The sequence below is a fragment of the Saccopteryx bilineata genome, chromosome 4, assembly GCF_036850765.1.
Source record: "Saccopteryx bilineata isolate mSacBil1 chromosome 4, mSacBil1_pri_phased_curated, whole genome shotgun sequence".
Taxonomy (NCBI): domain Eukaryota; kingdom Metazoa; phylum Chordata; class Mammalia; order Chiroptera; family Emballonuridae; genus Saccopteryx; species Saccopteryx bilineata.
Genome location: NC_089493.1, coordinates 126296247 through 126321961, shown reverse-complemented (window position 1 = coordinate 126321961; position 25715 = coordinate 126296247). Strand labels below are relative to the sequence as shown.

The 25715-nt window shown below is 39.6% G+C and overlaps 1 protein-coding gene across 9 annotated transcripts in view; it reads right to left on the bottom strand.

Moving 5' to 3' along the window:
• The window catches only part of LRRC49 (leucine rich repeat containing 49), a 196527-nt gene that overhangs the window by 61179 nt on the left and 109633 nt on the right, over positions 1-25715 (bottom strand). For all 9 annotated transcript variants that reach the window (XM_066277953.1, XM_066277955.1, XM_066277954.1 and 6 more), the window contains one exon: positions 12688-12835. In XM_066277953.1, the coding sequence (XP_066134050.1) occupies positions 12688-12835 (148 nt within the window). The remainder of the gene's footprint in view (positions 1-12687; positions 12836-25715) is intronic.

Sequence of the window (25715 nt, the reverse complement as noted above, 5' to 3'; positions counted from 1 at the left end):
CACTTCTCTAACTCTTCTCCTCCTGCAGTCATGACTCAATTGGAGTGAGTTGGCCCCGGGTACTGAGGATGGTTCCATGGCCTCCGATTGCAACGGGGCTAGGGCCACAGATGGGCAGAGGATCTCCCTCTATTGGGCTTGCCAGGTGGATCCCGGTCGGGTGCATGCCAGAGTCTATCTCTGCCCCCTCTCCTCTCACTAAAAAAAAAAAATTATAAAAACTGAAATTAAAAAAATGTCAATGGAAGAGGGTTGCATAGTAGATTTTACACAGCTGAAGAGAGAATTAGATAACTGAAAACCAGGTCAGAAGAAAATTTTCCTATGTGCCTTCAAAGTACCGTATACTTCCCCATCACAACACTTAACCTGTGTCATTTGAATTATCTCTGGAACTGCCTCTCTCCCCTTACCCTAATATGCTCCAGAAAGGTATGGACCATGTCAGCTCTTGAGGACAACGCAGATATTCAATGAGTATGTATTTAAGCAGTGAATTATTGAATATATAGCTTTACATATTTGGTCAATAATTGCCTAAAACTGGTACTGCTGAATAAAGTGACAGACACATTTTGAGGGCTTTTGATAAGAATGCAAATTTCCCTACATAAATGTAGTACTAATTTATACCCCTCCCAGAAGTCAACATTTTATTTAAAACATGATGATGAAGAGTCATAAGAGCTGTTCATCAACTATCCCCGTGTCTTTCCACATCCAGGCCACATTGTGAGATAGCACTTCCTGCCCACTTGACGTTAGGTGTGGTCACTGACGTGCTCTGGCCAATGCCATGTGAACAAAAGTGACATGTTTATTTCTCAGTGGAAGCTTTCAGAGACTATGCACGAGACTTTCCTCACTCTCCTTTTGCTGCAGAATCTGCAAAGCACCAGATGGTGAGTACTCTGAAGGCCTCGGTCCTGAAATGAAGGCAACACACAGCGAAGTTCTGGGACCACATACTCTGGGTGGACAATATGAACATAAAATAAACGTGGTTACTGTAATCCACTGAGGTCAGAGAAGCTGTTAACTGCAGCATAATCTGGCCTATTTGACCAGTGTATCTGTTATTATCTGTTATGTTAGAATTAAAGAAGGTCAAAGAGGCCATGAAAATATATTCTAGAGAGTAAGCCATTATAAATGCTTCTGAAAACCAAGAAAGACCTAGACTAAAGAAATATATTGAACATGTAGAAAGAGAAACTATCACAGAGTTAAAAAGGAAACTAGAAATATATCCTCTGGAAGCCTCTAATTTTGGAAGCAAGTAAATAAACGCTCTGAGAAGTTTAGCAAGTCATATAAGGTCACAGTTAGTGACCAAACTAGAGTCAAGCCCAGAAGCCCTGTCTTGTAAGAAATGGAATTTGTAGCCTTTGTAATTATGATACATTTAAATGTATTTTACTGATTTTATAGAGATGAAAAAGCTGAGGTTAAAATTCAGTAGTAATTTTTTTGTATTTTTCTTAAGTTGGAAATGGGGAGGCAGTCAGATTCCCGCATGCGCCCGACTGGGATCCACCTGGCATGCCCACCAGGGGGTGATGCTCTGCCCATCTGGGGCATCGCTCTGCTGCAATCAGAACCATTTTAGTGCCTGAGGCAGAGGCCACAGAGCCATCCTCAGCACCCGGGCAAACTTTGCTCCAATGGAGCCTTGGCTGCGGGAGGGGAAGAGACAGAGAGGAAGGAGAGGGGGAGGGGTGGAGAAGCAGATGGGTGCTTCTCCTGTGTGCCCTGGCCAGGAATCGAACCTGGGACTTCCGCATGCCAGGCCAACGCTCTACCACTGAGCCAACCTGCCAGGGCCAAATTCAGTAGTAATTTGCCACATGATTTAGTTGTTTAAAAGGGAACAGAAATTTAATGTGAGCTTTTGGTGAATTTAAAGTGTCTTTTACAAGATAGAATATAGTTATTCTTAATGTAAGGCTGAACAGAGGTAATGAGGAGAAAAAACTAAATAAAACATTCAAAACCTTGATTCCCAGCTTCACAAAAGAGCTAGATTAATAAGTATATTAAATTCTTTTCAGTGAATACTGATTTGGTACCTATTAGGTATAACTTATTTCAGAACAAACTTTTTAAAGAGCAAATTATATTGATGTTCAATTGTTAACTCATATATAAAATATGAACGAGAAACAGATCGGTTATTTAAACAGCCAGTTTCAAACAGTATTAGAAACTGTACGGATCACGTAGAACACATACTTAAGAGGTGATTCCATCAGATTTTCTAAAAGAATCTGAGCTTCTACTAAAGGCAGTAGGACTTGAAAAGGAAAGCCAAACCTAGGAAAACTGGATAGATGCCAAATCAATTCAAATATTGAGTGTTTTAAGGAATTTATATATCTGATGACTGTATTTCAGCCCAAATAATTATAAAGTAATTAAACTCAGAAACAGAAATAGACCTCTAACTTTAAAGATAAGCTATAAATCTGTTAGTAAGAAGAAAAAACTGTGAAATTCTGGCATCTTCATGATAATAGTTCAATTTCTGGGATAAAAGCCATACCCTTTATATAGCAAGGAGTAGAACCTAGCTGGGACAAAAAAATAAAATAAAAAATCAATTTTTTTCCATACTTCAGTTTGTCATGAAGCCCTATTACAGGAATGATTTCAAATAAATTAAGAAGTACAGTGATTTAATAGGTGTTTGATAACCTGGATTATACTCTGTTAGTAGATTACTAGGGCTCTAAAACAATGCATATATTATGTGGGAAGAAGTTTTGTTCCAAACTAAATAAAATGGTCCTAATATAGGCAGCAAGTTACGGAGAATTAAAAAAGTAAATGGCAATTGGGCTTTTAACCATACAGTTAAATACAATAGAACAGATAGTTACAGAAGATGTTGTTTTCTTTGACTACATCAGATATTAAAGTAGACTTTAAAATCAGAGTTTTTGCCTAGAAAAGATGGTCTGTATTTTTCATTCAAACAGTCTTGTTTTACAGAGAAAACTGATTTTTCCAGGGTCATAGGTAATGTCAGAGTGAACATTAGAAGCCCTGTCACCTGACTTCTATTGGCCCAGGGATATTAGCTGTTAAATACCAACGGGAAAAAAAGCCAGAACAGGATAGGCTATGCAGTTATAATGACTTCGCAGCTTACACTGGCTTACAATAAGAAAATGTATTTCTTGGTCATGCAGAGAACACAACAGCTGTCCTCTATACAGTGGCTAAGTTCTCCTTGGCGCTACGATCTAATGGCATCTTCAACTAATCATGTGCTCCCAAAATGACGATGAAAGAAAGGCATGGAAAATCACACATTGGCTTTTAAATGCTTCTGCCTGGGAATTACGTACATTGCTTCTGCTTATATTTTATTGGTGGAAGCAAGTTGCATGACCACACCTACCTGCAGAAAGAAAGGCAATACCATCTCTCCACATGTCAAAAAGAGGAGAAGAACCAGAATGCGCTGGCAAGTATCAGCAATGGTGACCACATCGCCAGAAGGGAGAAAGAAACTCTCCTCTGTCTCAGGCTGGTCCACTTTTTGAAGAGTAAATTATAAATAAGTTCATATTAAGCCAACCAAATGTGGATCTGAGGTGAAAACTTCACTATTGTGTCTTTCAGAACTGTGAACATACTTGCCTGCATTCACAGAATACTGCCTGGACTTCCTGTACAACGGTCTTCCTTCTAGCCTCTCAAAATGTGCATTTCCTCTTATTGGACAGTTGTGAAAATATCTGAAGACCTGCACCGTCTCCCTTTTGTCTTTTCCTTTGTCAACAAATCATGCTACATTCTCTAGAAAAACTTGTTTGATGTCAGCCTCTAACACTAATAGTTCAGGTGTAACCTGACCATTAAAGACTATTGTCTCCGTTTTTCCAGCTTCTCTAATTCTATAAATAAATACTGTTTTAAACCATATTAACTTCTAACAATCACATCTCACAATAAACTCAATTTGAACATATCAATTCCAATGCTAAGTGTTTTCCTCATTTCCCATAACCCTGCGTTTGGTCTGAGAATTGTTCTGTTTGTTGTTAGGAAGTTCAGAATGTTCAGTTTATCTACTTTCTTATCTTGCTAAATTCCGCTTATTTTTCTAGACTAGAAGTTAGCAAACATTTTGTGTAAGGGGCCAGGTAGTGAATATTTGAGGCTTTGTGAGCCACATAAAATCTCTACTCCAAATTTCGGTTTTCTTTTCTTTTTTATAAAATACAATGCTTTAAAACATAAAACCATTCTTCACTTGAGAGCCACAAAGACAGGCTGCAGAATGAACTTGGCCTCGGGCTCTACTTTGCTAAAGCTGGTCTGGATTACCAAACTGCTTTTAAATTCTGATTTAATCAACCATATTTCAGGATCTCTAAGTTCTCCAGTTTCTGTCATTCACACAGTTTATTAGAATAAAATAAATATTGTCATCTAGTTATTAGATAAAAATGTTGACTAGAGCAGGCCTGAGGACGAAGCCTCCACAGGCCACTGTTGACCAGTGAGGTCATGTCCTGCAGGTAAGCCTGAACCACACATCCATTTAACTATGTTGTCATACAGTTAATTCAAAATATTCTCATAAAAGACTTTGTCAAACACTTTGCTTAAATACCAAAACACTATCTATTTATAGCACTCTTCTGAGAGGGGCTATATAAATTTATAATATCTCAAATAGAAATATAACTTTGGTATAAATTGTTTTTAGTGAACTAATGCTACCTCTTAGCAATCAATTCCTTAAGTACTTACAACTCATCTTTTAATAGTCTAATTTAGTTTTCTTTCATAATCAACATCAAGTCTATTGTCACAAATTTTTTAAAAGTTTTATTGGATTGATTTTAGTGAAGAGAGAGGAATATCAATCTGTTCCTGTATGTGCCCTGAGTGGAGACTGAACTGGCAACCTCTATGCTTTGGGATGATGCTCTAATCAATCGCGCTATCCAGCCAGGGCTCCTGTCATAATTTGAGAATTTCTCTTCTTTCCTTTCATGATACAAAGACAGACCAGCTCATCTTACCTTCAGCTCCTCTGCTCTCTATTCTTTGTCTCACAAAGCACTGTCAGTGGGTCAGCCGTTCATTCACCTGTTTACTAAGTACTCTAGCTCAGGGACTGAAACTCCAGCCTAAGGGCCAAATCCAGTCCGCTACCCGCTTTTGTAAATAAAGTTTTATTGGAACACAGCCATGCTCATTCAGTTATGAATTGTATATGTCTGCTTTCGCACTACAATGGCAGAGCTGCGCAGTTACAACACAGCCTATCTAGCCCCAAAGCCTACACTATTTACAATCAGGTCCTTTACTGGGAAAATTTGCCCTGTTCTGGATGAGTCTGAATTCAAACTTATTCACCTATCCTAGGCTTCACTTTCATCTTATCAATATTTATTTCTACTCAGAACAGACTAAAAGCCATTATTCCTAACAGAGATAACAAAAGCAAAACAGGCAGGAAGCCAGCAACTCATATTACCTCTTGGCAGCACATTCTCCTGTCATCCCTCTTACCAGAGACCACAGGGCTGACCCTGATTGACTGCCCCTGCTTATCATCCCTCACCCGCCCCATCTTCCTGATTCATCCTCTGGGCTGCCACCCAGAGAGAAAAGCTTTTTTGTAGGCAATTCCAATGTAACTATCTTAAACTCTCCAAGGGCTTCTTCTGTCCATGAAAAAAATCTAACCTCTTTATCATGACATAAAATGCCTTTCATGCCTGATCTTTGCCTGTCAGATGCTTTTTCTCCTGCTAATCCCCCTCATGTACACCCACTGCTCAGCTATGTTGAAGAACTGCTATCAGTCGCTGTATCCTGTTGGCACTCTTCTGCATCTTGCACCCTTCTCTCTCTCCGGAACATCCTCCACAGATACATCCTCCTTCTTCTTTGCCACTCTTCAAGGCTCAGGTCAAGTATTTTCTCCTTTGGAACAGTTCCTATTTCTCCAGTGGACATAGGAATGCCCTGCTCTTTGATACAACTGTGCCATGTGTGAGTGTGTACACACAGATGTATCTATCAATCAATCTGTCTTAGCTAACTAGTCATTTTGCATTGTGAGCTGGCTGGATGACTGTTTCTTCACTAGACTGTAAGTTAATGTTAGGGCGTCTTATAATTCTGGTCTTATTGTCTCTAGTCTCTAATACAGACCAGAGTACAGATACTGCAGTTCAAAGTGACTAAAAATGTCTCAAAAATTTTTCATGGTGCCTCTAGGTCAAAAGAAATGAGCTACAGCTCTGTTTATTGTAGTTAGGAAATAACTTAATAAGTATTCATGTTCTAGCAACTTAGTAGCCATTTGAAAATAATAATACATATAAATTGAACAAAATAATACTACTCTTAAGTAACCACAGTAACTTACCAATGGAAGGTGTGCACCTGTAGGCCACTATGCAACTTCTCAGACAATGGAATTAGATTGTGTTGTCAGACACGGACCGGGACCAAGGGGGTCTGCCAGACCAATCTGGAAACAGTTTCTTGTGAGGTTGTGAGAAAAGAATTTCAGGCACTCACGCACAGGAGGATGTGAGCAATAGTGGAGATTTAATGGAAGGGCATGCAGGGCACAGATGCCCCTGAAGAGACTGTCACATTATCTCACCCACAAGCAGGTGGCCAACTCTGTCTCATTGCAGAAAAAGTCTAGCCTCTGGGGCGCACCAAGATCAGGAGGAGGGCCAAGACCCAGAGCTGCCTGCCACAAGCCCAGCCTCCGAGGCTCCAGTAGTCCAGCACAGCCTCTGCTCCCATGCAGCCAGCTCTAGGTGCTGAGCTTCAGCCATGTGGCTATACGCCCAGGCCATGGCTGCTGCCAGGAGAGAATGTGCCTGGGGCTTTCGTTAGGCTGTGATTTCATTTCCTTTGGTTTGGGAGAGCACAGGTTTTCTTTCAAACTAACCAATCTTCTTCCTAATTTTTCACTGGTTTGTGCTGGTACCTCCCTCTATCCAATCCCTTTTCTGAATCTTCTGATTCTGTGCCCTTTTCCTATCAGGTCTTTCCCCCAGATTTCCTCAGGCGAGACTCCTCCTCTAGCTGGTCCCCTTTTTGGCTGCTACTGCACTTGACTCAATGTTCTGCTGGCTGTTGTCTGCTTCTACTGCTAATGCCTCAGCAGAGGAATTTCTCCCTTGCTGGTTCTTCCTCCCTCATTAGTCTGCAGGAATGGACCAGTTGTTCCCTGGGGACAAAGGAAAGCTCAGGGATTAAGTCTCTTTGGTGGAAGATGTGGCTGGACCCTGGGTGTCTGTGAAGCTGCAGCTTCCTAGTGAATCCGGTTTAGATGTCTGGCTCCCTTCTCTTTCATTAATATCTAACTAGCTGCCTGCTGTAACAACTGGACACCACCACCCTCATTTCCTGTACTACGCTGATTTGGCTTGGTACCATATTTGTTTTATCACAACCACCACTGAATAACTCAGCCGTGGAAAGATACAATGCCAGAGAGATAAACAACATGACCTAGTGCTGAAATGGTAAGGTACCTCAAGCCAGAAGTTTCCCTGTATCTCACAGATACCAAATATCACTGAGTTTCCCTTAAAAATAAAAATATGTTCCACAGTGCCCCCTGTGAGCTCACTATAGCATCTTTGGCACACAGTCTGGGAACCGCCACCCTAGTTCACAGAAGTTCATTAAACATTTGTGTAATCCACCCCAGCTAGACTGTTTCTATGGTAAATTACATAAAAATTTACTCCAGGTATCATTTTTAAAAAGAGAAACTGTTATAGAACAGTGTTAGCAAGCTTTTCCAGCAAGATGGTAAATGTTTTAGGCTTGTAGGCCACAGTCTCTTTAGCAACTACTCAGTTCTGCTGTAGCATCAAAGCAGACAGATAATACATAAATAGATGAATGTGACTGTGTTCCAACAGAACTTTTTTTTACAAAAGCAGGTGAGCAGCTCATGGGCTGTTGTACCCCAATCCTGTTACAGAAAGTCTTTAAAATGGTATATTGTTTGCATACTATAATTACTAAAAAATTATCAACAAAAATGAAACTAAATATGATGGTCCAAAACAATAGGAATAAATTGAAATTTTCTGAGGAAAGAAATTACAAAGTAAAGCTATAATTTCCTCTTAGTTAAGATGGACACCAATAGAGATAAATATGAATTGCATATCACCTGACAGGTACAATGAGAAGAATGCAAAATCACTTCTGTGATATTTGTGCCAAACATCTGCAACTAAAAATTAATCACAAGTAAACTTTAAAAAGAGCTGAACTGAGGGTCATTCTATAAAATAACTGATCTGTAATCTTCATGAATACCAATATCATGAAGGTCAAGGAAAAACAGAAACCGTGCTGGAAATATGGTGGCAACAGAGACAGGACAACAAATGAGAAAGGACCAAAATTTCGACAACCTAAAGCTGCTTTTTGGATATTAATTTTAAGCTGTTTATTAAGAAACAAAAGACTAGAACTTTTGACCCTCCCCCTTTCCTACCTCAGAGGCGCAGACAGAGAAACCTGCTTCAGGAAGGAGACCTTAGGATGTCTCTTTAGCTTAACCTGAATTAAGTACGATAAATAAGAGGGCTTCAAACAAGTAGAGACCCTGTGTCCCCTAACAAGGATTTTGCTGCCCTGTGTTCTGCTCTTCTGCCACTACCTGTAAATCATCCATTCTCACTTCTGAAGTCTGATACCCAAGCCCCTCCATTTTCACCTTTGTTCAGAAATGTATTATATACCCAATGTTGCCTCACTGTCTCCGGAATTTTCATGAAATTGTCATGCCTATGTGAATTCCCCATGTACATATATTAAAACTTTGATTTTCTCCTGTTAACCTGTTAATAGTGCAATCTCTATTAATTTGGTTATTAGCCCAGCCTGAAGAACTTAGAAGGCGGGAAGAAAAGTATTAATATTAGCCCCCACAAATGTATAATTCCAAACTGGATCATTCTGCTATACAGAATATTTGATACGGTTGGTAATACTGAATGTGGTGTGAGAATTCAACACTAGTAATTATTCAATGTTCATTTCCTGATTCACTGGTTATGTTGCATCTGCACAGGACAGTGTCTTTGCTTCTAGGAAACATACACTAACATGATTGGGCTTTTGGGGAACCGGGTTGGGAACTTACCGTACTCTCAAATGGTTCAAGAAAAGAAGTTCTTTGTACTGTACGTACAACCTTTCTACAACTCCAAAACTGTTTCCATTTAAGAGTTTTTTAAGTCTGTAAACTAAACCATGGTGGAGCAACTGGAGGCTGCTTCTCTGTGTTGGCAGGACAGCTGGCCCTGCTCCCACCATAGCAGATTTTCCCCATCATCTCAGCAGGAAGCGCTCTGAGGACTGTACAAGGACAATGATTATAGACAGTATTATTCTCCTTCATTTCAGGCACAGAAGTAGGAGAATCTCACTCAACCAACAAGTCTTTACTGGACATGACCACACCCTGGCACTAAAGGAAAGAGAAGAAAAGCAGGACGCATGGAACACCTGTCGGTGTGGGCAAGGAAAGAGAACAGCTGTGGCTGAAGGACACTGCTGGGTAGACAAGACTGACATACAAACTCACTAAAAGAAACACAATATAACAATATATAATTAAGGACTAATTTATACAAATGAGTGAGCCTCACCTCTCACCCCACTCATCTAGCTCAACCTTGTTGTGAAGGGCAATGAGCAGTAGTACCTAAGATGTTTCGTTAAGAAAGACACAGGGGAGTAAGAGCTCAGACAGTGTGGATGGCATAAAGCAGAACACGCTGAGACGACAAGACCCACACCCGACGCTGAAGCAAAGAGGGAGGCGGCCCGGGTGGGCCCCTGGTGTTCAGGAATTCATGAGCCCTTAACTGCCTGCCAGCTACCCTGGCCATCTGGAACATGCTGAGGCAGACAGGTGGACTGCACACAGTGTGGCTGGTGTGTGGTACCCAAGCCAACGGGCACTAAAATAACCTAGCTCAGTGGTAGACAAACTCATTAGTCAACAGAGCCAAATATCAACAGTACAACGATTGAAATTTCTTTTGAGAGCCAATTTTTTTTTCCCCCCTGAAGTTGGAAATGGGGAGGCAGTCAGACAGACTCCCATATGCGCCTGACCGGGAGCCACCCGGCACGCCCACCAGGGGGCAATGCTCTGCCCATCTGGGGTGTCACTCTGTTGCAACCAGAGCCATTCTAGCGCCTGAGGCAGAGGCCACAGAGCCATCCCCAGCTCCCGGGCCAACCTTGCTCCAATGGAGCCTTGGCTGCAGGAGGGGAAGAGAGAAACAGAGAGGAAGGAGAAGGGGAGGGGTGGAGAAGGGGAGGGGTGGAGAAGGGGAGGGGTGGAGAAGCAGATGGGTGCTTCTCCTGTGTGCCCTGGCTGGGAATCGAACCCGGGACTCCTGCACACCAGGCTGATGCTCTACCACCGAGCCAACTGGCCAGGGACAAGAGCCAAATTTTTTAAACTTAAATTATATAGGTAGGTACATTGTTATTATAAACTGCGCACCCGCATGTGGTATTTTGTGGAAAAGCCAGGCTCAAGGGGCCAAAGAGCCACATGTGGCTTGCAAGCCGCAGTTTGCTGACCACTGATCTAGCTGACCATTCCCAATTCATGCCACAACTGGCAGAGTCAGGAATTAAGAAAACAGGTAGAAGTTTAGGTCTGAGATTATCAAAAGAAATTTCCTAAGAAAATAAAATAACCAAATTAGTTTGGGATACAATGAAACAAATTAAAGCAAGTGTGTTTATTCTGGACCTTCTCAGAACCTATAATATGCTAATGCACCATGCCTAAAAGCATGGTGATCACATGCAGCACTTCACTTGAGTCAAGAGATGTCCTGTCTACACTTAAGTGTAGATGTCCCAGACAGAGGCACGGCAATGGTGGGATTCAGCCGATTCGCATTGGCTAGGCAGAACTGATACCTAATTTTTGGTTATTTCAGTGAATCAGTTATTAAAATGGCACTTGGAATCAGGGTTCTTTCTAAGGTTGGTGCCTGGGCAGCTGTCCAATGTGGAAATCACAAATTTACATTCCTTACTCTTTTTTTTAACATTCATCTGTGCAACAGGGTACTGTATTTTTATTCTAAGCGCCTGTAGCAATGTTCATTCCATCCATAGGTGAAAAAGATTTGATGGAACTATGATTGCAATATTTATTTATTCATTTCATAAAACTCATTGTACATTTGATGAAATACTACATTTTAATTCCCTCATGTTTGTTACTTCAGTAAACAGTATACAATGTAAAGAGAAAAAGTGTCAAACAACCAGGGGGTGACAAGGAATTAGGTAATTAGGGCAGAGAACCAGTTGTTAAATTATTTGAATCCCACCCTGAGGGAGAGCGGTTAAAAAAAGAGACTGCTGCCCTGGCCGGTTGGCTCAGTGGTAGAGCGTCGGCCTGGCGTGCAGAAGTCCCGGATTCGATTCCCAGCCAGGGCACACAGGAGAAGCGCCCATCTGCTTCTCCACCCCTCCCCCTCTCCTTCCTCTCTGTCTCTCTCTTCCCCTCCCGCAGCTGAGGCTCCACTGGAGCAAAGATGGCCCGGGCGCTGCGGATGGCTCCTCGGCCTCTGCCCCAGGTGCTAGAGTGGCTCTGGTCGCAACAGAGCGACACCCCGGAGGGGCAGAGCATCACCCCCTGGTGGGCGTGCCGGGTGGATCCTGGTCAGGCGCATGCGGGAGTCTGTCTGACTGTCTCTCCATGTTTCCGGCTTCAGAAAAATACAGAGAAAAAAAAAAAAAAGAGACTGCTATGTAGAGAGACACAGCACTAACACAGCTGTGGCTGATGCTTGTTCAGAGCCTTACAGTGTGCTAAGGTTTAGTGCTTTATTTTACCTTAACAACAGCCTTATCATTGTATCATTAATACAATGATGATCCACATGTGACTTTGAGAAAATGAGGTATAGAAAGGTTAAGGAAATGGCTGAAGGTCACATGACTAAAGAATAGTCAAGCTGTCTAGCTCCAGGACCCATATTCTTAACCATTATTGATGAAATTTTTACTCATACATTCTAAAGTTCATTATTAGTTGGATATGAAGCAAGAATGAAAAACAAGCATAATGATTAATTTAAATTTCTATTGTGAGAAGTTTTAAAAGCCCCATTCAATGACATCGGGAATAGAGAGAGGTAGTAAAAAAAGATCTATATTATAATTATGAACTATACCATAATTATATTTCTGATAATCCCAAATTCATTAACATTAAGAAGCATTGTAGGTCTGTTAAGTGGTGGCGCAGTGGATAGAGCGTTGACCTGGGATGCTGAGGACTCAAGTTCAAAATCCCGAGGTTGCTGGCTTGAGCATGGAATCATAGACACGACCCCATGGTCACTGGCTTGAGCCCAAAGGCCACTGGCTTGAGCAAGTGGTCACTGGCTCAGCTGAAACCCCCAGTCAAGGCATATATGAGAAAGCAATCAATGAAAAACTAAGGTGCCACAACTATGAGCTGATGCTTCTCATCTCTCTCCTTTCCTGTCTCTGTTCCTCTCTCTCTCAAAACAAAAACAAACAAAAAACCCCAACAACAACAAAAGCAGCATGTCAGGCAGGGATCCTGCACCCATTCCTCAACCCCCCAGGGAGCTGCCTGGCATGTAGCCGGTGGGCCCTCACCGTGACTCTCTTCATATCGAGCTGGCGCAGCTGCATCATATTCTGGAGGATGGTGTGTTTGTACCATGACTCCTGAGCTATGGGGTTGCCATCAAAGGCGATGTCCGAGAGAGAGGGTGACTCCGCGAGGCAGCAGACACTCTCAAAACTGTGAAGACAGGACACACTGGGTTATCCTGAGACCTTCAAATAGTACTTTAACAGATCAGTTTTAGACTTACAGGAAATTTGAAATGACAGCTCCCACTCAGCTTCTCCTACTATTAACATCTTCCAGTAGCACAGTACATGTTTTACAATCAGTGAGAACTAATATCAATACCTTCTTACTAACTCAAGTCCACCTTTTACCCACATTTCCTTAACTTTCACCTACTGTCCTTACTCTTTCCCAGGATCCCACCCAGGACACCACTTTATATTTAGTTGTCATGTCTCCTCAGGCTCCTTTTAGCTGTGACAGTTTCTTAGGCTCCCTTGTTTTTTGATGACCTGGCCAGTTCTGAGGCATACTCTCCTCAGTTACTTTGTAGGGTGCCCTTCCACTGGGATTTGTCTGATGTTTTTCTAGCGATTAGACTAGGGTTAATGTACATACTAGTCACTAACATGACATCACTGTTGATGCTGACCTGATCACAGGCTGAGGTAGTGCTCTTCAGGTTTCTCCAGTGTAATGTTACTCTCCACCCCCCTACCCCAAATTCTTTGAAAGAAAGCCATGGGTGGCCCATAGACATACCCGCCCCATCAATGTGGATTTTCTTTAGTGCTTCCTTACTTTCTGGCACTACATAATTCTCTAGATTTATATTATATATTTGCTAGCCCAGTCCTAGAATCAGCCACGTCTCCAAGGAGCCATGCTCCTTTTACTGGAGGATGGTATTGCAGACAAAGATCTGCATATTTGCTGTCTGCACATCTAGTGTTTTCAGAGCTTATGCCATTTTTTAACAGGTTTGTTTTCTTACTTTTGCATAAGTTTTTTGTATATATTGAATACATCTCTTATATATATATGTTTTGCAAACACTTCTCCCAGTCTGTGACTTGTCTTTTCATTCTTTTAACAGTGTCTTTTCAGGGCGGAAGTTTGTGATTTTAATGATGTCCAACTTACCAACGTTCTCTTTCTGGGATTATGCTTTTGGTGTTGTATCTAAACATTCATTGCTGCCAAACCGAAGGTTTCCTAGATTTTCTCCTAAGTTTTCTTCTAGAAGTTTTATAGTTTTGTCCTTTACATTTAGGTCTATGATTGATTTTGACTGAATTTTGTGAAAGGCATAAGGTCCATGTATATATTCAGTTTTTTTATATGAATATTCAATTATTCTGATACCATTTACCGAAAAATTATTCTTACTCTATTGAAATTCCTTCGCTCCTTTGTCAAAGATCACTTGAAAAAGTGATGTGTGTGAGCCTATTTCTGGCCCCTCTATTCTGTGCCATTGATATATATGTGTCTGTTTTTCACCAATACCATACTGTCCTGATTACTGTATCTTTATGCTAAGTTTTGAAATAGATGAGTGTGAGTCCTCCAACTTTGTGCTCTGTGTTGTGAATCTGGGCTTGGCTGTTTCATATAAATTTGATCACCCATTTGTTAATATATATAAAACACCTTGCTGGAATTTTGACTGGGGCATTCATTTTTTAAAGAAGGGAATAGTCACTTTTCTAAATATTATCAGAACAGGGTGGTAAAGTTCATTTCTATTAGCATAATTCTCATTCAATGACTATTCTAATAACTAATATAAACACTTGGGCCTAAAAGTACTTTATTTATCCAGGCACTATTTTGAATGCCCCTTCTTCCTGTATTATGGAAAGATATGGGGATATCAAATACATACCATACAGTAAAAAAAAAACTTTGTTCTCTCAGTTAAGATCAAGGCAAGGTTTTTAACAAGAATCAAGTTTTTTTTAATTGTTATATTTAAATATTTCTAGTATGTTTTCCTCCCATTCAAGGTAAAGAAATACTCTGCTATCAATTATTTCACCTCAGACCTTATCTTTACCAATCTAGAAGGTAAAGTTCACACTTCTCTCCTGCCCTCATGGTTGTTAACATAAAGCTTAAATCAAATACAAATGATCCTCATAATTTCAAAACCAAAACAGAGGCAAATGTTTATTTCTTCCATATTGTTAGTGAACAAACTAATCTCCTTCTCTCCACAAATCTGCTTCTCTGTGTATAGTTCCTATCTGTTAAGTGATATCTGATTATGGTCATCAGCTAGTCAGTTGCCACTATGAACCAATCACTTAGTCAGAAATTGATGATTTGTAATAGGAACTGCAAAGAGTCATCAAAGGTTTTTAAGCAAGTGGGGATAATGTGATTAGAATAACCAGAACTTAGTAACATCATGGAAGACATAAACAAGAAAGACATGAGTCAAAAACCAGTTATAAAGTAGATTGCAGTACTAGAGGTGAAAAACTAGAGCAGCAGACATGAGAGTAAAGAGGTAGGGAGGTTCCTGAAACGTCAGAGTGTGGCATGGACAGAAATTAGTAGTCATCCAGATATAAGAGAAAGAGAGAAGAATCTAGAATAAAACGTTCTCTACGGCCAAGGTCCATGAGTTTAGTACCTATGTTTTCTTCTATTAAACTTATTGTTTCAGATCTTATATTTAGATCTTTGATCTATTTTGAATTAATTTTTGTGCAAGTGGACAAACTGTAGTTGAGTTTCATTCTTTTGCACATGGCTTTCCAGTTTTCCCAGCACCATTTATTGAAGAGGCTTTCTTTTCTCCAATTGTATGTTTTTGGGTCCTTTATCAAAGATGATTTGACCATATATATGTGGTTTTCTTTCTGGGCTCTCTATTCTGTTCCATTGGTCTGTGTGTCTGTTTTTCTGCCAATACCATGCTGTTTTGATTATCATGGCTCTGTAGTATAATTTAAAGTCAGCTATTGTAATGCCCCCCCTGCTTCGTTTTTTTATTCTTAGGATTATTTTAGCTATTTGGGTTTTTTTGTGGTTCCATATAAACGTAAGGATGTTTTGTTCCATTTCTTTAAAAAATGACATTGAAATTTTGATGGGAATTGCATTAAATTAGTATGTTGCTTTGGGTAATATGGCCATTTGAACTATATTTATTCTTCCTATCCAAAACAAGAAATATTTTTCCATTTCATTGTATCTTTTATTTCCTTTTTTTTTTTTTTTTTGTATTTTTCTGAAGTGAGAAGCAGTGGGGAGGCAGACAGACTCCCACATGTGACCAACTGGGATCCACCCGGCATGCCCATGAGGGGGTGATGCTCAGCCCCACTGGGGCATCGCTCCACTGCAATTGGAGCCATTCTAGTGCCTGAGGCAGAGGCCATAGAGCTATCCTCAGTGCCTGGGCCAACTTTGCTCCAACGGAGCCTTGGCTGCGGGAGAGGAAGAGAGAGACAGAGAGGAAGGAGAGGGGGAGGGGTGGAGAAGCAGATGGGCGCTTCTCCTGTGTGCCCTGGCTGGGAATCAAACCCGGGACTTCCATATGTCAGCCCGACGCTCTACCGCTGAGTCAACCGGCCAGGAGGACCTTTTTCAATTTCCTTTAATGCTTTGTAGTTTCCATTATATAAGTCCTTTATATTCTTTGTTATGTTTATTCCTAGGTATTGCAACCATAAAAGGGATTATTTTTTTCTTAGTTCATTTTCTGAAGTTTCACTGTTGGCATATAGGAAAGTATTAGATTTCTGCATATTAATTTTGTATCTTGCGACCTTATTGTATTGGTTTATTGTTTCTAATAGCCTTTCTGTGGAGTCTTTGGAGCTTTCTATATACAGGATCATATCATCTGCAAAAAGTGAAATCTTTACTTCTTCTTTCCCAATGTGAATGCCTTTTATTTCTTTCTCTTGTCTGATAGCTCTGGCTAGAACTTCCAACACTATGTTGAATAGGAGTGGAAAGTGGGCAGCCTTGTCTTGTTCCTGATTTTAGAGGATAAGTTTTTAGTTTTTACCATTTAAAATTATGTTAGCTGATGGTTTGTCATAAATGACCTTTATAATGTTGAGATATTTTCCTTCTATTCCCATTTTGTTGAGTGTTTTAAACATAAAATGTATTTTATCAAATGCCTTTTCTGCATCTATTGATAGGATCATATGGTTTTTGTTCTTTGTTTTGTTGATATGGTGTATTACGTTAACTGTTTTACATATGTTGAACTATTCTTGTGATTCTGGGATGAATCCCACTTGATCATGGTGAACTATTTTTTTAATGTGTTGTTGTATTCGATTTGCTAGTATTTTGTTTAAGATTTTTGCATCTTTATTCATTAGAGATATTGGTCTGTAGTTTTCTTTTTTGTGTGTTGTCCTTGCCAGGTTTTGGTATGAGGGTTATGTTGGACTCATAAAAGTATTTGGAAGTATTACTTTTTCAGTTTTTTGGAAGACTTTGAGAAGGATGGGAACCAAATATTCTTTGAATGTTTGATAGAATTCACTAGTGTAGCTGTCTGGCCCTGAACTTTTATTTTTTGGGAAGTTTTTGATAGTTGTTTCTATTTCCTCTCTGCTTATGGGTCTGTGTAGGCTTTCTACTTCTTCATGGTTCAGTCTAGGAAGACTGTATTCTAGAAATTTATCCATTTCTTCTAGATTGTTAAATATGGTGGCATATAGTTTTTCATAGTATTCTACAATAATCCTTTGTACATCTATGATACCAGTGGTAATTTCTCCTTTTTCATTTTGAATTTTGTTTATATGAGTTCTTTCTCTTTTTTACTTAGTGAGCCTTGCCAAAGGTTTGTCAATTTTGTTGATCTTTTCAAAGAACCAGCTCCTTGTTTTATTGATTTTTTCTATAGTTTTTCTGTTCTCTATTTCATTTATTTCTGCTCTGATTTTTATTATTTCCTTTCTTCTGCTGGTTTTGGGTTGCCATTGTTCTTGTTTTTCTAGTTCCTTAAGATGTGAAGTTAAGTGGTTTACTTGGGCTCTCTCTTGTTTGTTCATATAAGTCTGTAATGATATGAACTTCCCTCTTATTACTGCTTTTGCTGCATGCTAGAGATTCTGATATGTGATGTCATTTTTGTTTGTCTGTATATATCTTTTGATCTCTGCTTTTATTTCTTCTTTGACCCAGTCATTTATTAGAAGTATGTTGTTTAATTTTCACATTTTTGTGGGTTTGTTTACTTCTTTTTTGAAGTTGAATTCTAGTTTCAAAGCTTTATGATCAGAGAATATGCTTGGTATAATTTCAATCTTTCTGAATTTGTTGATGTTAGTTCTGTGGCATATGGTCAATTCTTGAGAATGTTCCATATACACTGGAGAAAAATGTATAATCTGTGTTCTGGGATAAAATGTCCTGTAGATGTCTATCATATTCAACTGTTCTAGTGTTTTGTTTAAAGCCAATATTTCTTTTTTTTTTTTTTTTTGGATGAATGATCTAGAGCTGTCAGTGGTGTATTGAGGTCTCCAAGTATGATTGTATTTTTAGATCAGTTAATAGATATCTTATATAATTTTGTGCTCATTGGTTTGGTGCATATATATTAAGAAGTGTTATGTCTTCTGGATTCAATGTCCCCTTTATCGTTATGAAATAACTATCTTTGTTTCTGATTATCCTTTGCTGTCTTGTAGTCAGCATTGTTAGATATGAGTATGGCTACACCTGCTTTCCTTTGGATATTATTTACTTGGAGAATCATTTTCCAACCTTTCACTTTGAATCTGTTTTTATCCTTGTAGGTTAGATGTGTTTCTTGAAGGTAGCATACAGTTGGATTTTCTTTTTTGATCCACTCTGCTACTCTGTGCCTTTTTATTTGTGAGTTTAATCCATTTACATTTAATGTAATTATTGACACTTGAGGGTTTCCTATTGCCATTTTATATATTGCTTTCTGATAGCTCTGTTTCTTGTTTGGTTCTTCTCTTTTGTTTTTCTGTCATTTGTTTTTGTTTGGTTGTATCCCATACTTCGTTCCTCTGTTTCTTCTTTTTTTAAGCTATGTGTTTCAGTAGTGGTATTTTCAAGGGTTGTTACCATTAGGTAATTAAAAGAATATATATCATATTCACTGTAGTCCATTATCTCATGAGTGCTTCTGCACTCCATCCTTCTTTGCTACTGCTAATCTTTGTCGTCTCCCCATTTTTGTTTTTGTTGTCACAGATTGTTGTTTTTATTGTGATCTTGAGCTTTTACTTGTGATTTTGTTTAGTTTTGTTCTTTGTATCTGGTCGAATAACCCCCTTTAGTATTTCCTGAAGTGGGGGTTTACTGGTGATAAATTCCCTCATCTTCTCTATATCTGTGAATGTTTTTATTTCCCCTTCATATTTTAAGGATAGCTTTGATGTATATAGTATTCTTGGCTAAAACTCCCTCTCTCTCTCTCAGTAGTTTAAGTATTGGGGTTCACTGTCTTCTGGCTTGTAGAGTTTCTGCTGAGAAATCTGATGATACCTAATGGGCCTGCCTTTATATGTTGTATTCTTCTTTTCCCTGGCTGCCTTGAGAATTTTTTCTTTGTCATTGATCTATGATAATTTCATTGGAATGTGCCTTGGAGTAGGTCTGTTTGGGTTAAGGTAACTCAGTGTTCTGTTTGCTTCTTGGATTCGAGGTTCTAATTCTTTTCACAGGCTTGGGAAGTTCTCAATTATTTGTTTGAATATGTTCTCCATTCCTTTTTCTCTCTCTTCTCCTTCTGATATACCCATTATTCTTATATTGCTCTTTCTGATGGAGTCAGACAACTCTTGTAGGGTTTTCTCATTTTTTTAATTCATTAGTCTCTCTACTCTTCTCTCTGTAGTGTCTCTAGTTGTCTGTTTTCTATGCTACTAATTCTCTATTTGGCCTTTTCTATTAGCTAAGCTTGTTATCTCATTTTTCAGTTCATGTATTGAGTTTTTCATCTCTGTTTGGTTTCTTTTTATAGTTTCAATTTCCTTGGAGAAGTACTCTTTTTGTTCATTAAATTGTTTTTTGAGCTCACTAAATTGCCTTCCAGTGCTTTCTTGTATTTCACTGAGTATTTTTAGAACTTCAATTTTGAATTTTATGTCATTTAACTCCAAGGTTTCCAAATAATTGATATTTTTTTTCTAGAGATTTTTTCATCACCTATCTGAGCTACGTCTCTGTCTTTTGTATCCATGATATTTGATTTTCTTTTTCTTAATGGCATTTGAGAATGGTATTGTTAATAACACCAATAAGAGATAATTAAAAAAATAAAATAAAAATTGAAAACATACAGTGAAAAATTCTAAAATGATAAGTGGAACAAAAAGTACAGAAAACAAGGAACAGGAACTGAGGAAAAATGAAAAAGAGAAATAATGAAGTAAAAACAAGAAAAATGCCACAAAGAAAAATATGAGTCCAAAATATAATAATTTGATTATAAATGATGTTTGGATGAGAGAAAGAAAAAACCAAAAACAAAGAAAAAAAAGGGAAAAGAGAAGAAATGGAAAGAGAGAAAAAAGAAAAAGAAAGAAGAAAAGAGAATAAAAAGAACAAAACAAACAAATAAAAAAGTAAAGGTTTCTGAAATGAAACTCTCACAGAAAATAAGAATGAAAAATGTATCAATTATGGATAATGAAGTTCAAAAGCAGGAAAAAAGGAGGGGCCTGCTGGTGGGTCACTGTGGTAATGACATAGGCTGGGCCTCAGTCCCGATGGCAGGCAGGATTTTTGAGGGTTTTAAGGTTCTAACAATGGCAGTCTCAGTCCTCCAGGTGCCTTTCCCCACGACCCTCCCACTGGAGCTAGCAGCCTGGGGACTCAGTTTTGAGGTTCGCCTTAGCCCCTTTTTGCAGAGCAAGGGGAGCTATGTGCTGTCAGATACTCCCTTCAGTACCACTCAAAGCACAGTTCTGGGCACAGATTGCAGATCAAGCACCTTTCTGCTACACACAGGCAAAATTCTATGGGCCAGCCGGCAGATCTAGCACACCTCAGCATGCAGTGGGTCTGGTCTCCATGGGCTTCTTGCATGTGCACACTGTTTGATAGCCCGTGGTAGGCCACATCTGTGTCCAGGTCCCACGACTCCAGCAATTCACACAGACGCTTGCAATGGCTGGCTCCAGCCCCCAGTGCCTGTGATCTCAGGCAGAGCCAGGAATGCACATAGATGCTTGTACGCACCCAGCCCGGGCAGTCTCAAGCTAAGGATTTTGGCCTGTGTGCATGCCCAGCGCTGGTGATTGTGGAACCAGGAATGCTCAAAGATGCTTGCATAGGCCCACACAGGTGCCCAGCTTCTTGGGCTAAGCAATTTGACCCACGTGCACGTGTACCACCCATGGTGCCAGTGCCACCAGCATAGCTCCGCCGGTGATGGTGGAGCCCGGAATACACAAAGACAGTTGCACTGGCCCACATGAGTACTCTATGCTGGTCATTTCAGGTGGAGCCCACCGTCCATGAGTGTGCCCAGTGTCTGCGATGTCAGGCAGAGCCAGTGTGCTCTTTCTTTTGTTTGAGCACCTGCCCTAACTCAGCTCCTTCCCCTCTATCTCAGTCTCTCCACTTCGCCTGGCTCCAAACAAAAGTGCCCCTTCCTCAGATCAGTGAGGAAAGCGAAATACCCCATCTTCTGTCTTCTTTCCTTCTGAGTAAATTTTATTTTCAGCCACCTTTTCACCCAATCATACCTTTGTCTGGTGTGTGTATATTTCAGGTGCTCTGAAGATTTTTTTCTCTGTGTTTAATTGTTGAATTTTTTGAAATTTCAAGGGCAGAAATCAGGAGTATTCCTCATGCCACCATTTCTCTCCTCACACCAAGTTTAATTTGAGACTCTCTCTTTTAAGAACATTCAGATGCTTGCGTCTTCAGAGTACCAAGAATGGAAAAGTTCTAGTCCAAAGGCTTACATCTAACTCATAATCTGAGTTTAATCTCTTTCCAGATTACTCATCCATGTGTTCTTCTTCTCAGCAATCTCCTCCCAGTACCATATCTGCTTCCTATCTGCTAAAGATCGTATAGGGCAATGGTCGGCAAACTCATTAGTCAACAGAGCCAAATATCAACAGTACAACGATTGAAATTTCTTTTGAGAGCCAAATTTTTTAAACCTAAACTATATAGGTAGGTACATTCCTTATCGAAGTAGCACCCGCACGTGGTATTTTGTGGAAGAGCCACACACAAGGGGTCAAAGAACTGCATGCGGCTCGCGAGCCGCAGTTTGTTGACCAAGGGTAGGGGAACAATCTGTTCCTCCAACCAAATGCATGTCTCACAAGAAAAAGTATCTTAATCTATTTTATGCTTACTTAATAAAGTACAGAGAAAAGATAAAATTCCCATATATGCATGTATACCACACAGATATGTAACTAACAATTACCAAACATTAGTTACATTTATCCAATGGAAAGTTCTCCCCCAAAGTAAGTTAGTTACTTTAGAAAAAAGTATTTTACTCTTTCATACCAATAAACTACCATGAACTCTGAAATAACTTTAATGAAAAACTCACTTACTTAGATCAGTGAGAATTTTATAGAAGAGTTACTAAGTATATGAAATGAAACAATGAATTCAGTGTGCTAAACAGGACTGAAATATACACAACTGACAAACACAAAATAATTAGAAAGATCTGTAAGATAATATATACTTAAGTATTAAAGAATGAAGTACAGTTAAAGAAAAGAGCACATAATGGTGGTGTTTGTGTGTGTTTGTTTTTTGTTGAGAGAGAGAGAGGGAGGGAGGGAGGGAGAGAGACAGGAACATGAAGCTGCTCCTGTTTGTGCCCTGACCGGGGATCGAAGTGCAAACCTCTGCTCTTGGGATGACGCTTCAACCAACCAAGTTAACTGGCCAGGGTTTATTTTTGTTTAGAGCAGGGGTCTCAAACTCAACTCAGCATGTGGGCCGCAGAGCAAGATCACAGCCGTTCGGCGGGCCGCACTAGGTCTACAAAAGGCAACTGTTACACAACACTTTTCTCACTGCAGTTGAAAACAAAAAAAATCAGTACAACAAGCACAATCGTACATGCAGTTTACTCAGTGTCACAAAACGACCAGAAACTGTAGTTCGCATCACAACTGCTGTTAACTAAGCTAATATCTAGCTAGGATACTAGAGAAATGAAAAATACAAGTAGGCCCCTAGGCTTACTTAATTTTATCCAAAATATTTTGAACTTCGTGGATTAGTTTGCGGGCCGCGAGTTTGAGACCCCTGGTTTAGAGACAGGAAGGGAGGGAGAGGGGAGAGGAAGAGAAGCATTCGTTTGTTGTTCCACTCAGTGGTGCATTCATTGGTTGGTTCCCCTGTGCCCAGACTGGGGATGGAACCCACAGCCTTGTTTCAGGATGACACTCTTAACAGACTGAGCTAACAGGCCAGAGCCTGGTGTTTGTATTTTTGATAAAATGAGCTAAGTTTGTGGACTGAGGGCCTACCTAAAAACAAGTTAAAATGATAGATAAAAAATATTTTAAAAATATTTTCAAATGCATTTACAACCTGGTAAAAGATGAGAAATATTTGGCAAAAAAAAAAAAAAAAAGAAAAAGAAAAAAGAAAAAAGAAAAAAAAAGGACACGTGGGCACTGAGAGATAAGCAGAATAATGAAATTGACCTTTTTGCTGTGAGGGTATTTACTAAAACCAATGAACTTGAGCTTTGGGGTTACATGATCTTCAAGGCCAGGAGATCAAAGACAACTTCCAGGGGCCACCTAAGTGGGAGAGTTATCCATAATTCTGAGACCCCAAGGGCTAGACTCTTAACATAGAATGAATTAGATAAAAACTTTGCTACTTACTATCCCAAAAATACTGCCTATCTCAAAACTTCAGGCTAAGTAGAAGGAGGGAGAAATTCTTCCTTGATTATTTATAAACACTAACCACAATTTGAAGCCCAAATCTACACTAAATACTTCAATAAGAGAACTGACTTATTTTTTTAAGAGCTCTCAGGCTAGGTATGCCTATAAGTGCACGGCAGAAACAAGTGCAAATCCCCTGCGGAGGAGCCTAACTTCTTAAAACCCCAGAGAATTCCCAAAGGTAAGGTACCAAGAGAAAGAAACAGCTCACAGTTCAAAAGGAAACAAAACATTCTGACTGACAGGTGGCAGAAACAACAGATGACATAGTCAGAGTAGCTCAAGTTTCTTAATATAATGGGATTATCAAACAGAGAATATAAAAATACTGTATTTCAAGAAATAAAACAGGTTTGAAATATGAGTAAAATTCAAAAATATTTTAAAAGACAACTTCTAGAGATAAAAAATTAAAACTGAAAAGCCAAAGGCAATGGATGGAGAAAAAATCAAACATTCATCCACCTTTCCTGCACAAACTGCTCTTTGGGGATAATTAAAATGACAATAAGCTTTATTTTTATAGAAGACTTACAATTTTTTAAAAAAACTGAAGAATCATGGAATATCACCATTCTGTAATCCGTAATGAAAAAATGGATCCAAACAATGATCACCAATGATGGCTAAAATATTTGGGGAACATTAAAAAATGGAACAGGCCAACAACAGCTCAACCCAGTAATCAGTTTTAACATTACAATAAGCAAGACACATATTTTCTCTCTATATATATTCTCCTCCTTTTTCCATTTTCTTTTACTTTTGTTTCTCTCCTTTTGGTGCTCCATAACAATTAATCATCTATATGGATACATTGTAATTAACATCTATATGGATACATTTTAATTAACATTAGTTACTAGAATTATTTTTAGTGCATGATAGTAGCAGGGGTTCTTAGAAACTAAAATGTTCTAAAGATCTAAAGCAGGCGTCCCCAAACTACAGCCCGCATGCGGCCCCTTGAGACCATTTATCCGGCCCCCGCCGCACTTCCGGAACAGGCACCTCTTTCATTGGTGTTCAGTGAGAGAAGCACTGTATGTGGCAGCCCTCCAACGGCCTTAGGGACAGTGAACTGGCCCCCTGTGTAAAAAGTTTGGGGATCCCTGATCTAAAGTCACCTAATAAGTCATTATTTTTTGTTACAAAGCAAAAGTGTGGTTGAGATAATAAAATTTTTTTTCTCAGTCTGACCAGGTGGTGGTGCAGTGGATACAGCATTGGACTGAAACGCAGAAGACCCAGGTTTGAAACCCTGAGGTCAATGGCTTGAGTGCAAGCTCATCCGGCCTGAGCGTGGGACCATAGACATGACCCTATGGTCGCTGGCCTGATCCCAAAGGTCGGCTTGAAGCCCAAGGTCACTGGCTTGAGCCCAAGGTCGCTGGCTTGAGCAAGGGGTCTCTCGCTCTGCTATAGCACCCCTCCCCATCAAGGCACATATGAGAAAGCAATCAATAAATGCTGCAACAAAGAGTTGATGCTTCTCATCTCTCTCCCTTCCTATCTGTTCCTGTCTATCCCTCTCTCTGTTTCTGTCACCCTGCCTCCCCTCAAAACTCACATGCATGAAAAAGATCTCCAAATTTTCTTTAGGGATGTTAAGAGATAAACTGAGGCATAATGAAAATTTTAAGTTTATTTGAGCAAAAATCTATTGGAATCAAGCAGTATCTAATTTAGCAGATAGGGTTCCATGGAACTGCACAAAATGAAAGACTTTTATAGCAGGAGCAGGAACAAGTTAATTGTACTAAGCAAAAATCCTAGTTATTGCAAAGTTACTTTCCTTTAGAGAATGGCAGGAGGTTATCAGGCCAATTACCTAACTAGTGTTTCTGACCAGGCAGTTCCTAACTGGCTGGTTTACGATCCCATTTCTGGGAGAGCTGCCATTGTATTGATAATCAAGTCTAGGTTTGGTGATGTGGGGCTGAGCATAAGTGACTCCATTTTGGGGCTGTTGTCTTGGTGCTTAAAAGGAAACGTCTAAATAACCCATCCATTACAATGTTTAAAAATGTTTAATATTTGAGAAGCTAAAGTGATACCAGAGAGAAATAAATAGAAGACTATGGATACCAATAGAAACAAAAAGTGAAAAGGAGGAGATGGTACATAAAAAACAG